Genomic DNA, 15,862 nt, shown 5'->3' on the forward strand with positions numbered 1-15,862 from the left:
CCCTGATGTCCTCATTCCCTCCATCATGTCCTTTTTTCTGAGGTATATTTCCTGCAGTTATGAAGTACATATTCTACTGTTTCTGGTACCTGAGAGTGTTCACAATGTCCAGTTGGATGCTTCCCTATAATGTGGAGAGTCCTGTTCAGGTTACTGTGTCCTATTCTTAGTCTGGTCATTACTGCCTCCTCTTTTCCTTCCTCCCCTGTTTCTCTCACTCTGTTTTGTATTGCATGTGGTTGTCTTCCTCTTACCTCCTGATCCCAGTGCTGCCGCCACTGTTTACTGATTTTTTTCCCCCATGCAATACCCGTTCCCTCTAATTTTGAAAGTTTAATTGCAGTGTCTATGTTTTCTTTTTTTAACAGTTTTTTTAGCTAGTTTGTCCAATCTCTCATTACCCAGAATGCTCATGTGCGCAGGAACCCAAATGAGTGTGACCACAGTGCTTGTTTTATTACTTGTGAGTGTATTTCTATTATTTCAAATACTAGGTCTTGGTGATTACTGGATGTATCAAGCTTTAGGCTGTATAGAACAGATGCTGAGTCACTACAGATCAGTTCCACTCTAAAATCATCCAAACGGTGGTCAACTCAATCGTAGATACACTTAAGAAGTTTGATGCCCATTTGCATATTGCAGCCCTGTGGCTAGGAACTGCAACTGCAGAACCAGTGTTGTCTGTTATTGGATCTTTTGATCGGCCCATAAACACCTGTACATACCCTGTGTGTTTACTTCCTGTATAACTATAGAACTCATGTACTAGATGTGCACTTCTCTTCCTTGCCTTATCTTGAAGTAACTCTAAATCTACGACCAGTGATTCTAGTACCCACACAGGGGTTGTAGGCCACATCACTGTCAGGCAGAACTCCATTCCACAATACTTTTAATGTGTTTCCAGGTCGCTTGCTGCTTGATGTTTCTGTTCCCTCCCTTTTCCAACAGGCCTGTAGCACTTTTTTGGTTGGATAATTATCAGAAGCTCGTCCTTCCATAGCATATCATATGCTTTTTCTACATCAAAGAAAACTGCTGCTACCATTTCCTTATTAATTTCCTTACGTCATCTCCTAAACATAATACTGGATCCAAAGCACCCCTTCCTTTCCTAAATCCACTTTGACTACCTGCAATTATATCCTGTTCCTCTTAAGAGTACATCAGTCTTTCGTTTACCATTCATTCCATCAGTTTACATATGCGTGATGTTAAGTCAATTGGTGTATAGTTTGTTGGTTTGCTTGCATCTTTCCCTGGCTTCCTTACGGAAGCAATGACTGCCTCCTTCCAACTCAAAGGTATTCTACCTTCCTCCCACACTTTATTATACAGTAATAATTTGTTCAGACCTTCTGCACTTAAGTGTTTTATCATCACATAGCATATTTCATCCCTCTCTGGTGCAGTCATACCAGCTTTAGCCAGTGCCCTTTTTAACCCATTTTCCACCCCTGTCCACTTCAGTCACAGATGCATTCATGTTTACCATGCATAGGACTAGATAATAGTCCTTACCTCTTGGTACACTTTCCAAACACATATAGGAGCAATATTATTTGTGATTCCTTTCCTGTTTGAACATTTATTCTTGTTTTAACTCTATCGTTTAAGCAGACTAAATTCCTCTCATCTGACAAGTCTTCTATTACCTGGCTATTAACATGAGTTTTCTCACTCCCCCACAATGTGTTATATGCCTTGAAGTCCCCACACCACACAATGCTTGCTCTACATTGCCATTCTGTTTCTTCAAGCTTGTTCAATTCTGTTTTCTTGCAAGGGTTATAATTCACAACCACTAATTCCTTCCTTCCCACCACCATATACTCCAGTTCTTTTCCAATACCCAGTACTCTATAAGAAGTCCCTTGTTTAATAAATGTGACACAGCCCCCTCCTCCCCCATCTTTCTTCTCTTGCCTAATTGCCACATATCCATACAAGACAAAATCTAAGTTGGGTTTGAGGCATGATCCCTGAACACACAAAATGTCAGGTTTCTCCCTCCGACTGTCTATAAATTGCTTAAAATCCTGCCCACTGGCCATCAAACTCCTTGCATTCCACTGGAGTATTGAAATTGTTATCAACCAATACATGGTGACTCTTGACTTGTCTGTACACTGAGATTGTCTCTCACTTCCTCCCATTTCAGAGCTATCATATCAAGATGATGCACTGCTGCTTTTACAATTATTTGAATCCTTTCAGTTTTAGACTCAACCTCAGCTGTTGCATTTATCACTCCTGCTATAAAGGTCACCAACCTCTTCTTCTCTGCCCACATCTTCCTTTTATTGTCCTGCTCTACATTCACTGTCATTTGCTCTTTATTGTGGCCGTGCTCCTGAGTCTGTTTTTCCTGTCCGGCCATCTTAACTGATTCTGCATTAGAGACTTTTCCCTTCACTGTAATCTGTTGTACTTTCACTTCTCTTCTCAACACTTCACAGCCCCAACAAGCAACACTGTGATTCCCTCCACAGTTACAACACTTCCAGTGACCACACTTCCCATATTCATGTTCCCCACCACATCTAGCACATCTTCTCTTCCCTTTGCACACCTTAGCTACATGTCCAAACTCCTGGAAATGGACCTATACAGGCCGTTGGTCAATATTCCCACAAGTTGCCCCCAATACCCAATCCTACTGCTAACAAGTCCTGATGTCAGTTACATTCTAAGTATTAAAATGTACTGGTGAGTTACCACCAGAAATGCTTCATTATCAACTACCCTTGATTCCACTTTTCCAGCATTAAGCAGATCCTCCATTTCTGTGGTGCAATGCATTGAGCGGTAATATTGGGTCACATTTTCAGTGTGAACGCACTTAAACACTGTTACCAGTCTGTGTATAACATACAAATGGGACACGGGAAGTTTACATAGCTTAGATTTAATTAAACTTTCATCACGTTCAGTTTTCATGTATTACACTCTACCCAAATTTCAACACAGTTTCACATCAGATTCATACATGATTTTCCTGTTAAATGAACATCAGTGTATCAGTTCATTCACCAGTCGTCTGTCATGCTCACATAGTCAGCACACTCACTCTGAACAGAAACACTGGAATCAAATGTCTCCTGATCCAGAAGATGTTTGTTGAACAGATTCCAGATTTGTTCCAGATTTTTCAGGTGTGTTTTTACAGAACAATGTGAAACAAATAGTGTTAATATTGTCATCTGTGAGGAATCATACATCTAGAACAACCTACACAATGTTGCTTTCTTCTCATATTTACAGTTAACAGTTTGTGTCTTCATCTCAAGCTGCAGCAATGGAGGCGTCGTCCAACTGTCGGCCCTGAGGCTGAGGAGAAAGACCAAAAATCATCATTTGTAACAATGTTGAATATCTTTACATTCAGATAATAATGACTGAGTTGAGGTGCTTGCTCAGTGGTGTGTATGTATTACTGTGTGTGTTTTACCTTGACAAAGATACGTTGGGGCAGGAAGCGTCTCAGAATGTGTGTGTTGGTGGTCGGGCAGCGGGGCAGGCTGATGTTGAGCTGTGGTAGTGTTTGGTAACCAGCCATCAGCGGGTAATAATTATACAGCATCTGCTGCTCTGAACCAGGGAGGATACGGAGACGCACCTGCACGAGCACACACACAGCAGAAATGTATCTTCTTGTCCATGCATTCGTTACTTAGATGTATGTTTTCAGTTTTTACATAGTGAATAAAGGTTTGTGCCAGTTAAACAGCAATAGTATCAAATTCATAAAATAAAGACATCCAGCACAACCACAGGACACAGATTTAATGTATGAAATCCTTTTTACTTGCTTTGACTTGGCTGATGGAAATGCAGCCACATCATCTTTTATTTGCCAAATCTTTATCTAAAGTGAGCAGAGTTGTACCTGTTTGAGTCCAGAGAACATGAAGGCATCAGAGGGTTCAACAGCCATCTCCACCTCCTGCACCAGAGCTGTCCTGTTCTCTATGTGGTAACGAACTGGAAGAGACTCTCTGACTCTCCCAAACGATGGTAAATCTACACCAGAAGATTAGAGATATTACCACAAGGCCTTATGTGCCAAGAGGTGTCAATTTTCACATATACACAGTATGTGTGATGTGTGTGTGTATACTGACCAGCATGGATGTAGAGAGGGACAGACTCCAGGATGACATGAGGTAGAGTGATCGTAGTCTGGATGAGAGGACTCTCAGGACTGGAGGACTGTCTGTAGAACAGAAGTAAAGAGTCAAGAGCTTCACACTCTTCTACTCAGTCATCAGTCCCAGTGTGTGTGTGTGTCTGTGTGTGTGTGTGTGTGTGTGAATGTACCTCCTCCATGATATCAAGTACTGTCCTGTAGCCGCAGTGTTATTGCCGTTGGTCAGTGGTGGACAGCGAAGACAGAAACACTCACTGGCACACTCGTCTGTCTTCAGAACCACTGACACACACACACATAATGATACAGCTATCATATACATTTCATTTTTATTCACAGCTATATTCTATATGTTTACAAAACTATTGTTTATCAAAGCCTGATATATCTTATTCCTCTGTACCACAGAGCTACACTGTTGTCCAAAAACTATTTTATCATTTTTTTTATTCCATGCATTCTTCTTTGTCAAAACTGGTGCCTACTTTACCCAGAACCTGTGTAAAACTTCTTCCACTCAAACTATTGAGGTACCTTGCTGTATCTGGGACTGAAGCTGTGTTGTATTGCTGGTCATAGTGAGCAGCTGCAGAGAAGAGGAGGTCAGCAGGAGAGGCCAGGGAGACGATGAGAGGATGTCTGTCATCAACAGGAAGGGGATGTCCACCGCTATCCGCTCCAGTGGCTCAAACTGCAAGCATACAAACACAGATGATGATAATAGAAGCGCTGTATAAAACTCTCTCCAGCCATCAAGCCAGAGGGGATGCCAGTTATACAGTCATCACCACCACAGTCTGGAGGCTGACTCTGTAAAACAATAGTCTAAATGTGCTCTTTTTCAGACTGTCACTTCCTCCTGAAGGACACTGATGAAGAATGTTGACAGTGTGAAAATAACATCATTTCAAACTTGTAGCTGGCGTGATTTCTCTACAGAAACAACAACCTGCTCTAAGATGCAAAAAAAAGATTTAAACTTTTTTTAACATAAATTGTCTCAAAAAACTGTTAATACACATGCTTTGTCATGCAGCTTACACACCTTGGTGGACACAAACTTGACAGACACTTCAAATGGGACCACTGTCTCTATGGTAACCGTTTCATCCTAGAAGACAACAGAACATGAGAGGAGTTAACCGGATGAAGTGTGCAGCATCTAAAAATGTAAAAATGCAGTGCACAACATGAAATAACACAGATTTAACCTGGATAAGTGTTACCTTATGACATTTGCAGACGATCTGCCGTCCTTCCACAGTTGTATCAATGCTGTAGGCCACATGGAAGAGGAAAACCCTTGGTCCAGTCGACACACATCTCACATATACACATTTCTCCAGCTAGAGACACACACACAGCATGGATAGTGGAATTAATCATTTTAACTGTGGGGAAGCTGGAATTGTAGACAGGTGTGTGTTACAATGCAGAAAATGCAACAGGTTTGTTAGACTGGTTACTGTTACCATGATGAGTTTATCTGAAAAGTTGATTTAAAAACTGTCTGTGTCAATGTGTGTGTACCTTTTGGCCTGGTTTCAGATCTCCTAGAGGTATGTCAGGGAGCAGAGCAGGAGCAGCGTCATCACACACCTTCGAGCCGTCAAGTGTCACGTGTGTGGTCTGGCTGAGATTGGCATCCTGGCCTGAACAGAGCAATCAGGACAAACATAACAATATATACTCTACACTTATGATATGCCATACACATGAAATAACAGCAACATCTACCTTCTACACTAATTTTTGGAAAAGTAAAATAATTTGCTTGGGTCAGTGTACCAGGTTTGAGTCCCGCTGTCAGTTTAACATCCTTGGCCACGCCCTCCTCCTGTGATTGGACGGTGAGGCTGATGCAGTACATTTCATTATTGAGTGCAGGAGGCTGGTGGCTCAGCTGGACAGAGATCTTTGGCACTCTGGAGATGATCCTAAACGACACAAAATTTTGATTTTGATTGTGTGGATAATAAGTGATACTGTAGAAACATACGACATATAATGTAATTGCTTTTCCAGTGCAACTAGGATTATAACTGAAATTGTCTGAGCCAAGTCTTACATGGTACTGTGCTGCATGGTCAGGCTGTCCCAGTCCAGCTCCTGACGTGCCTCGGCGCCCCGCCCCCAGCGACGTGATGACCTGCTAGCCTGCAAGGCCTCGTGGGTAGAGGCTGCGTCTCCACCCGCCCCTCTCCAGCTCAGAAACACACAGCGGCCACTGTCACTGCCCAGCATCACCTCTATACCTGTCATCTAAACAGACACACACATCAACACAGTCACAGTCAGTATCAATCTTTCTCTCTGTCTCTCTCTCCCTGTCACAAAGATTTTGCCTCACCTCTATCTTCTTTCCAACGTCTTCGGTTTTCGCTACAAAGCTGAAGTTGTAGCATTTGGTTTTCCCCGGCAACAGGCTCATACTCTCCTGACTTGATGACTCCACCACACACCATTGGTTGTACTCCTACACACACAAATATGATTGTTTTGTTATTATAAGAAAACCAATTCTTCTCACTTTTCAGTTTTTCCAAGTGGTTAAAGACACTTGACCTGTATTTTACTGTTTATTGTTTTCATTTTTATGTTAATTTGCACGTGTTTAAAAACTGTTGCTACATAACATTTGTCCTTTATTTCTCCCATTCTTCATCAACACCCTCATGAATCACACAGCTAGAATACAGCTGCTGGCTTCATAACATGAAAACACACCAGCTGAAAAAGATGTTCTGCTTTTTTTTTTCATTACATCCAATCATATTAGAACTGCGAAGGTTCTGCAGCATCCAAAGGTTCTGTGAAGGTTCTTTTCTCTGATAGTGCACGTCCTGCTAGTGAAAATCTTTGGCCGGTCACTGCGCCTGCTGGTGGAGAGAAGAACTATTTGGACCTTTTTGGATGTCTGTGTGTGTACCTGGTTGCTGAGGCTGACGGCCAGCTTGTTGAGTGATACAGGATGAGGACAGTCGGCTCGCAGGAACACCTGGAGTTGGATGGGCTGGTCTACATGGAAACTGGGAGACTGGAACTTGGCCTTACACTGGACTGGAGTGAGAGAGGGAAAGGAAGGTTAGAAACACCTTCATATACTCTTATAACAAGAATTAGGGAAGGGAATATGGGGGAATCTCTAAATGGTCAGTATGAAGAGGAGAAATGATTACAGCAACTGTGTCACTCTTTCAGAGTTCAGATGAGCATCCATTGTTGTATTTTAAATGTCAACGGTTCCTTTGGGTGAGAGTGTGAGTATGTGTTTACTCACTGAATGGAATGTAGTCCTGCACTTCAATAGTGAACTCATTTGAGCCGGATAAAGCCATGCGGTCGTTCCACAGTGACTTGGCTGCAGTGGCAGAGGTGGGATCACACTCTGGCTCAGCATCAGGGGCCTCGTTCTGATGGAGGAGGGAGAGAAATAAAAGGATGAGAGAAAGTAAGAGAATAATAAAATAAACTCGGTCAGCTTAATCATAGTCTCACTTCATGTTCTGCAGTTTTTTTTATTAACATCATAAACACTGTTGTAGAATCCAGTGAATGGCTGTTTGATTTACTGAACGTGTTGGGTTCAACCGGGTGGAGTCCATCTACTCACCATCAGGACTTTGATGAGATTCTTGTCGATCCTGGACTTCTGTTCCTCCTTTAGTGTTGAAGCTAGAAGACAAGATAAAAATATTATTACCTTTTCCAGAGTATACTGCATGTATTAAAGCCTAGTGTGTTTTGTATTTGTAAGCATGCATATAGTAAGTGTTGAGCTGGTTATGGGTTTGAGAAGTTGGTATTTCTGGACTGAAGCTGTGGATTCAGTTCTGCTATTCATCCATCGTAACAGAGGTAAAGGACAGTGATCAACCAATGATGTTTGAGTATTTGGTTGTAATGTCGCTGCTTACCTCTGCCCAGCAGCTCCATGCAGTATATGATGTAGTCTTTAACACTGGCCATCAGATAAGCACAGCGCAGAGCTGTGGTCAGTATGGCTGTCAGGAGACCCCACCATCTCTCTGTGCGGTAGTCACACATCACATAGTCCAACAGCCTGATAACAGAACACACACACACACACACATATGCTCACATAGCTTGAAGACAGACAGGTATTATATTACTGTTGTTTACAAGTCCAGTATGTGTTTTGACTTACTTAAGGGCTTTGGTGTAATCTTTAGCGTGATAGTACTCCTCTCCCATCTGCACCACTATGTGACAGAGAATGAAGACAAGGTGAATCAATGCAAGAGAAAATGGTCCTTGATGGTTGGAAAAATAAACAGTTTGAAAAAGTAATTATCAAAGGCTGCCAGCTACATGAACATGAGTGTGTGACATTCCTCTATGATGGAAAGAATGTTAGATTAGCTCATCTTTGCTAGTGATTGCATAACATCGTTTTGAACGCACCTGCCAATTGTTACACACTTAAAAGAGTATTCCATCAATTTAACATTGCACTTCTATAATATTGTCAGACCCCTGATGGACAGTCTTTCTTAAATGGATCAAAAATCGTTGCAGCAGAACCAGATATTTCTTTTATTTCATGCATTTTTCTTCTATGCCAAAACCTGATAGTTCTGTTGGAGATTAGGGTTTGTTGTGTTAGTAGCAGCTAATGTAGCCTGGAGCTGCTAGCCTCCAACTGAGATGAGGAGCAGCCACAGAGGTCTGGTAACCTCACTTCTTTCTAACTCCACCCCAACAGATTTGTTTCATCTGTAGTCTTCAACTCCAACCAACAGGGCCTATATGGTACTCTGAAGCCACACAAGTGTCTAGGTGTTTAATTAACTTCTGGCATGCAACAAAGGGAATGTAATGATAGAAAACAGATTGGCGTGATTATGAAATTGATTATCAAACACAACCAACTGTAGTGTATTCAATGATAAGGAAATTAACACTATTAAAAAAACAACACAGAAAGCATAGGGTTACTCACTGAGGTGACTCTTCATCCGAGGGCACTTGTACTTCTTAAACTGGGCGACAGCATTGCTGAGGAGGGCTATTATCAGCTCCTGTTGGGATGGAGAACATTGAATTGTATTATGATGTGTGACACCCACACACACACACACACACACATTTCCAATTTGTTTCAATGCTGGGTTTAAGAAATCTCTAATTAATTGATATTTAAAGCCAGAACGTGTAAACTTGGGTGCCCCCTGCTGGTAGTATCAAAAAACACACTGTAGCACTGCTGCCACTCATAAGCTGCACACATTTTCACAAGGTTTGTCTCATCTACTTGTAAATAAAAACCATCAGAATTATTTGAAAAAATGCTGTAATTACATAAAATATTCCACACATAGTGACTTTAACTTTATTACCTGCTGCATAAAAGCAACTGAGACAACACAAGAGTGAAGTATAATACACACAGCTGTGTTTTCAGTGAGTGTGTGTGTGCTTACAGAATGTGGTACATCTCTCTCTTTAATCTGCAAGGCCAGAATCCCTGTCTTCTCTTTCTCTGCATCTGGAGGATCAATACCTGGAGATACAACAATACAGAAGTCAATGTGCTACCCATACATTTCTAACACCATGTCAGAGACTCTCTGTCATTAATTGACAAGGATGCTATGCCAGAATGATGCATGCAACACTTCTCAATCAAGAACTAGACAAACTGTGTGTGTGTGTGCCTACTCTGGTGTCCTTGTCTCCAGGGTCTCTGGCCATAGAAGTCAAGTCCTCCGCTCTGGGTGTCCAATGGGTCGGGGGTGGGATAAGTCGCTCCAGCCTAGAGTGATAACTCATTAGCCAGTCTCACAACCAAGTATTAAAAAGCATTTAGTTGATAGAGGTAAGGAAGCAACGAGGCATCTGTTATTCAGGTTTAAAGTTGTAAATACAAAATAAGTAAATGTATTAAGATTTACTGACTGAATACAAAGTAAACACTAAGCGGCAGCACTTGTTCTAACACTGAGAGCTGTAGTGTGTCTACACTCTGCCTGTCTTGACTGACACAACCAGAGTGTGTTTATAATATTGGTAGTAGCAGTACTATCAGTAGAGGTCTTAGTATTATCTGTAGCAGTACAAGTGGTAGAAGCAGTGGTATTCACAGTGGCACCAGTGGTATTACTGGTAGAGAAGTATTATCACCTGACAAAGCTGCTGTGCCATCTGTTTCCTGTCCTGGCTGTAACAGGCAGCCTGCTGGTAGTAGAAACCAGGGTTCTGGGTCTGGATGGCTGTCAGACCCAACTTTATTGCTTCATCGAACAGCTCGCCAAATGACTGGAACCTGACAGAACACACAGATGAACAGACAGCAAGTGTTAGATGTGTTGAGTAGTGGAGCAGGATCACTGTGATAACACATAGTCTGTGGAAGACAACTGGTTTTTTTTAAAAGTGCTTTTGGCCAAAATGTCTTCAAAAAGTCTCCCAAAAAGTCTCTCCGGGTGGAAATCAATAGTGAAAATAGAAGAGGAATAGGTCAGTGGAAATAAAGACAGAGATGCATTGGGCCATATTGCATGATAGTCTTTAAAAGCTGGTGTCTGTGTGTTTTGATATGACTGAGAAGAGTGTGGTGTTTGTGGTAAATTGTGTCATTTTAGAGACAGGTCTGGGGGGCGGGCTGGGGGTTCTGACTAAACCCACAGTTCATATACAATGTGTGTATCTCACTGTTTAGACATCCATGCGGCGTGCTCAAAGGCCAGTTCAGCGCTGCCGATCTTCTTCTTACACAGGTCAATGTGCTTCCTGAACTGGGCGATAGCATCTAGAGGAGTGTTATGCTGGAAACACAGACGACAGATCTAAAGACAGAGAGAGAGAAACATTTAGGCAGAGAGGCAGAGAGAGAGTAAAGATAAGCTGCTTTAATGATCAGTAACTGAAGACTTCCATTTATCGCTCTTGAAGCTAAAATCTAAATCCAATAATGATGAAGTGCAGCCCCTGCTCTCACTTTCCTCCACTGATGCGTCTATTAATGTTTAAAATACCTTCTCACAGACAGAAACGGACCTTATAGTTGATGAATCCCGCCATAGTTTTAATCTCCAACATGTTGGTCTCGTGGGCTCTGAGCTCATGGACCAGACTGTATGCAGTCCTGTAGTACCTGCAGACAGAAAATACACTCACAGAGTAAGAGAAACAGCTCTGAAGACTTCAAGTGCCACCAGCTACTTTGAAAATGAGATGCTTGGGTAAGCAGCCACCATTTGAAGTTTTTTCATGCCATAATAATGAATAGTCCAATTTCATGGCAGAGAAGTTGTGCTTTTACTGAACAGTTGTTTGTGTTCCACAATAATGGTATTAGTTAATGACCAAAAACAATGTCCCCATTTTTTAAAATTACTTTCTAATTTTCTGGTGAATTTACTTCCTTATAAATCTTAGAGTATTTGTTTATTTTAACCTGCTGGAAGAAAAACACTGAACACTTATTTATCAAGAGTGAATCTCTGGGCTCAGACTTACTTGAGAGCATTCTGAGTGTCCTGTTTCAGTTCACTGAAGAAGGCAATTTTAAACTGGTGTCTTACAAACAGCAGCTGGGAACATCAGGAGGTGGAGAAGAGATGATGATGAGGAGGAGGAGAAGAAGAAGAATATCAGGTTACCCTTAAGTTTGCATTTCATCTCAAGCAGATGTATCTGTACACACAGAAACTGTAGTTGTACTGCATTCATTTGCAGAGATTTTTTCTTTGCTCTAGTGCACCTTCCTACCTGGTGTGTTGTCTTGTTGAGGAACTCTTTATGAGATTTGACTCGTCGGATCTCAGTGTAATAATACGTCTGAGCGTGTTCATAGAAAGCATTCTCCAACCTACAAAATCACAGGGAGAATAGAGTGGCAAATGTAGCGCTGCAAGGATTAGTCAATTAATTGATGGACTGAAAATTAATAGGCAACTATTTTGATAACTGATTAATTGCTTTAGTCATTTTTCAGGCAAAAATGCTCCAGCTTCTTAAATATAAGGATTTGTTGCTTTTCTTTGTGATATATGATAGCACACTGAAGATTTTTGTGTGTCTTGCACTGTTGGTCTGACAAAGCAAGACATCTGAAGACATCACATTGGACTGTGGGAAATTAAAACTGTTATTTTTCACTACTTTCTGACATTCTATACAACAAATAATTGATTCAATTCAGTGAACTGTATTCCACTGTCAAATTCTTCACATGTTAAACACAAACTTCAATTAGAGTAACTGAAGAGACAAATGGTAGACACCATTTGGACCATTAGCAATTCATAAAACATAATAAAAAATACATTTATGCAAAAATATATATGTATATGACGTTAATGAGTTGTTAACTACCTTATAATGTAGCCCACTAAGTGGTCGGTGTGCGGCAGTACGAAGAGACTCTTGCCAGACAGATCACAGGCGTTACAGAGAGCTGCAGCTCTCTCTGATGCTACCAGGTCCTCCCCTGTACAAAGAGTGTTTGACACAGACAGAGCACATTGCTAAGGATGTGTTTAACAGTAGATGTAATGTTGCTGCCTAATGTCTGAAGCTAGTTTGGCTTTAGACCACTGGTTCTAAAGCCACTACAGGTTTTTTTTTATTAATCTAGGATTTCTTTTACATTATTGGCAAAACTACTCAAATGTTTTTAGATTTTCTAGGACACATGAGTCCCTTGTTTACTAAATGTACAATACAATTTTGTACCACTGCCAATCAGAGAGAGACACTTGGATATACTGTAGATGAAAAATACATGGATGGGTTATGATACAAGCACATGACCTAACGTAAATAAGTAGAAGTCCTTACCTGGAGGTAAAGGTGTTTTCTTCTGGATTAAAACCACAGCCACCTTGGTGTTCCTGCCCTGAAGACTGGTCCTAAAAATAAAGAAACACAACACAGATGACTGCAGTTCTGTTTCTGCTAGAGATGTCCAGAGTTGATCTGCAGGATACTGTCAGCTATATAGAGCACAGTCTGTTCTCATGTCTTTGCTTGTTTATGATTCCAGTATGACAGCTGTCAGAAACACTTTCAGTACTGGAGTCACAGAGTATTTGAACAAGGTTAGTGAATATGGTAGAAACACTTTTTACTATGCTACAACCACTGTTTCCTATCAGAGCTGCATGACCTAGAATTTATAAACAAGATTATTTTGTGAACAGAATGAGTGGAAACTGATGATGGCAGTTACAACTTTTGTGAAACTGAAAAACAAATTCTTAAAATCCATGTGACAAGTTGCACCTTACATGTATAGAAACACTTCAGATTAAGTAAAATGTACTTAATCAAGCCTGATAAAACAAACCCTGAAACATCTATCTGCTGTCTCACTGTCAGACAATAAAACTGTTTCATTCCTGGAGACAAGTGAAACGTACACATACCTGACAATCTCCACTTTAGTGGCACATTCAGACTGTTTCTCTTTCCACTGTGGGTCATCCCAGTCCAGTTCATAGAAGAGAACAACCAGAGCTGGTACCAGGTTCAGGTGTTTGTTCATCCATCCTGTTTTCAGAATGCCTTTAGGAATGTACCATTCATAGGATGTTCGCTAGATGGACAGACAAAGGAGATTAACTGTTTAGAGCTACTAATGTGAAGACTTCACAACTGTTTTGGTGTTTTTCACATGCAGTAATCAGCATTAATTTCTATTCCATGTCATATGTTTTTATTTGTTGATGAACTTCTCTGCGGTCTAGGGTCTCTCCGTCTTCTGCTCACCTTAGTGCGACATTTGGGGTACTCGTGATCTCCTGGGAGCACTTTGAAAGAGATAGGAACTCTGTCAGCTCTCCGGTTGGCACAGAAGGCATCCCAAATGGCCCGGTGCACAGCGTTGTACACCACATCCAGACCAGTCAGAGCTACGAAGGCCATGGGCCGACAACATAGCTCTGGAGGAAGCTCCCACTGGGAACCTGCCATCATGATGGTTCAACAGTGGATACACCTGCACAAGACAGAGCAATATCACTGAAGCAAACACACCTTCAGAGGAAAAATATTTTCTCAGATTCTGTTTCTGTACATCAAGAATATTAGGTATCTATCTTTTAAGACTTAAGATCAATTCCGGACCTGCAACGATTGATCAATTAGTTGCCAACAGTTAAACTAATCAGCAACTATTTTGATAGCTGATTAATTGTCATTTTTCAAGAGGAAAATTTCCAAAATTTTCTGGTTCCAGCTTCTCAAATGTGAATATTTTCTGGTTTCTTCACTCCTCTCTGACAGTAAACTGAGTATCTTTGGGTTGTGGACTGATGGTCAGGACAAAACAAGACATTTGAGGATGTCATATTGGGTTGTGGAAAATAGTTATTGACATTTATCACCGTTTTCTGACATTTTCAGGACCAAACAACTAATCATTTAATCAAAAAAAATAATCGACAAATTAAATGATAATGAAAATAATCGTTAGTTGCAGACCTTTCTCTTCTATTTCTTTTTCTACATTCTTAAGACAAAATACGACTCTGTGTTTTATTTGACTAAAAACGATTCCCTGCCACAAAATGAATTTTCCCCATAAAATCATTATTTAGGAGAAACAACATGACAATGCCCGTCCACCCACCAAACATAAACAGACACAGGCTTAATTGACAGCGACTCGCAGGCATGGATGAATTATATCATATTATATTACATTATATTATATTAAATTATACACCCGTGCTGGCAGGTCACGAGACCTGCTGCTAACAGAGATGAGCTCAGTAGCTGCTCACACTGACAGACAGTTGTTTACACTGCACAGCCTTGGGCTCGACTGTTAAACCCCGCCGGGCTGAACACATTTACTGGCACAGAGGCATATGCAATTTATATAGAAATCTGCTGTACATCCAAAAACTGGGTGACATATCACAGTTTCTCTGCGAGCTAAGTTAACTACCTAACTGACTGACTTACAGAAGCCGTTAAGACGAAAGCGGAAGTGAGATAACCTAACTCTGCTAACACTAATGAAACTGCAATTGTCATTTTAGCATCCATAACAATATACCCATAATTTTTAAAGAAAAGCATTTGAATATGTGAACTCACGAATTCATTTAACAACCACACACCTCAGTTGCATCACTTCAAGTGAACTAGTAACGGTGCTAGGTGCAGCTAGCTGTTAGCAGACCACGGTTAAGGTTAACAGTTAGCTAGTGGGCGAGGTTGCAAATTTAACTAGCAAATAAACGTCCGTTTAAGGCTGCCTACTTCGTTTCAGCCAAGTCTCAGCACTGGTCACCATCCGAAAGCTAGTCCTCGATGTGTCAAACTCGACAGAGACAGAAAATAAAAGCTAATTTAGCAGCGGTTGCTAAAGCAACAACAAACTAGCTACTTAGCTGTCGGCGGCGGAACTTGAATAGCACTTCCGGTTCGTCTTCAAAATTAAAGTGCTACTCCAGAAACTATTGACTACATAAAAGATATTTCACAAGAAAGGCAAATGATAAAGATGAATTATAATAATAATGATGATAATAATCCTGTCTCTCCGCACGCCATCCTTTATAGAGATTTTTTAGGCTAACAGTATAAACATTTCTTATGTCAATATTGCATCTACCATGAAAAGATGGAGTAACATGTTATTCTAGCTGGACTGTAATTCTGTCATGATTATAAGGCTGATTTGACAGGTGGCATTACTGCTGATGACACCTTGGAAGTAAAGTGCACACCATG

The 15,862-nt window shown here is 40.9% G+C and overlaps 1 protein-coding gene across 2 annotated transcripts; it reads right to left on the bottom strand.

The window, feature by feature from the left end:
* Positions 1–2,895: 2,895 nt before the first annotated feature.
* On the bottom strand, positions 2,896–15,550 carry trappc11 (trafficking protein particle complex subunit 11). 2 transcript variants are annotated; one of them, XM_067598545.1, is made up of 30 exons: positions 15,389–15,550; positions 13,889–14,117; positions 13,546–13,715; positions 12,959–13,029; positions 12,494–12,608; positions 11,888–11,987; positions 11,636–11,709; positions 11,174–11,270; positions 10,829–10,962; positions 10,298–10,439; positions 9,836–9,929; positions 9,598–9,677; positions 9,117–9,195; positions 8,322–8,376; positions 8,071–8,216; positions 7,767–7,828; positions 7,434–7,566; positions 7,083–7,213; positions 6,504–6,629; positions 6,222–6,415; positions 5,942–6,090; positions 5,684–5,805; positions 5,380–5,499; positions 5,199–5,264; positions 4,688–4,844; positions 4,324–4,435; positions 4,128–4,219; positions 3,893–4,026; positions 3,455–3,622; positions 2,896–3,333 (listed from the first exon to the last, which is right to left on the bottom strand). In XM_067598545.1, the coding sequence occupies exons 2-30, from the start codon at positions 14,093–14,095 to the stop codon at positions 3,289–3,291; spliced, it is 3,375 nt and encodes a 1,124-aa protein (XP_067454646.1). In that variant the 5' UTR covers positions 14,096–14,117; positions 15,389–15,550; the 3' UTR covers positions 2,896–3,288. The 2 variants fall into 2 exon arrangements, with proteins under 2 accessions (XP_067454646.1, XP_067454647.1); XM_067598546.1 differs by having other exon boundaries at positions 15,247–15,550.
* Positions 15,551–15,862: the final 312 nt, after the last annotated feature.

This window comes from Thunnus thynnus, chromosome 9 (assembly GCF_963924715.1).
Source record: "Thunnus thynnus chromosome 9, fThuThy2.1, whole genome shotgun sequence".
In the NCBI taxonomy this organism is placed as follows: Eukaryota; Metazoa; Chordata; class Actinopteri; order Scombriformes; family Scombridae; genus Thunnus; species Thunnus thynnus.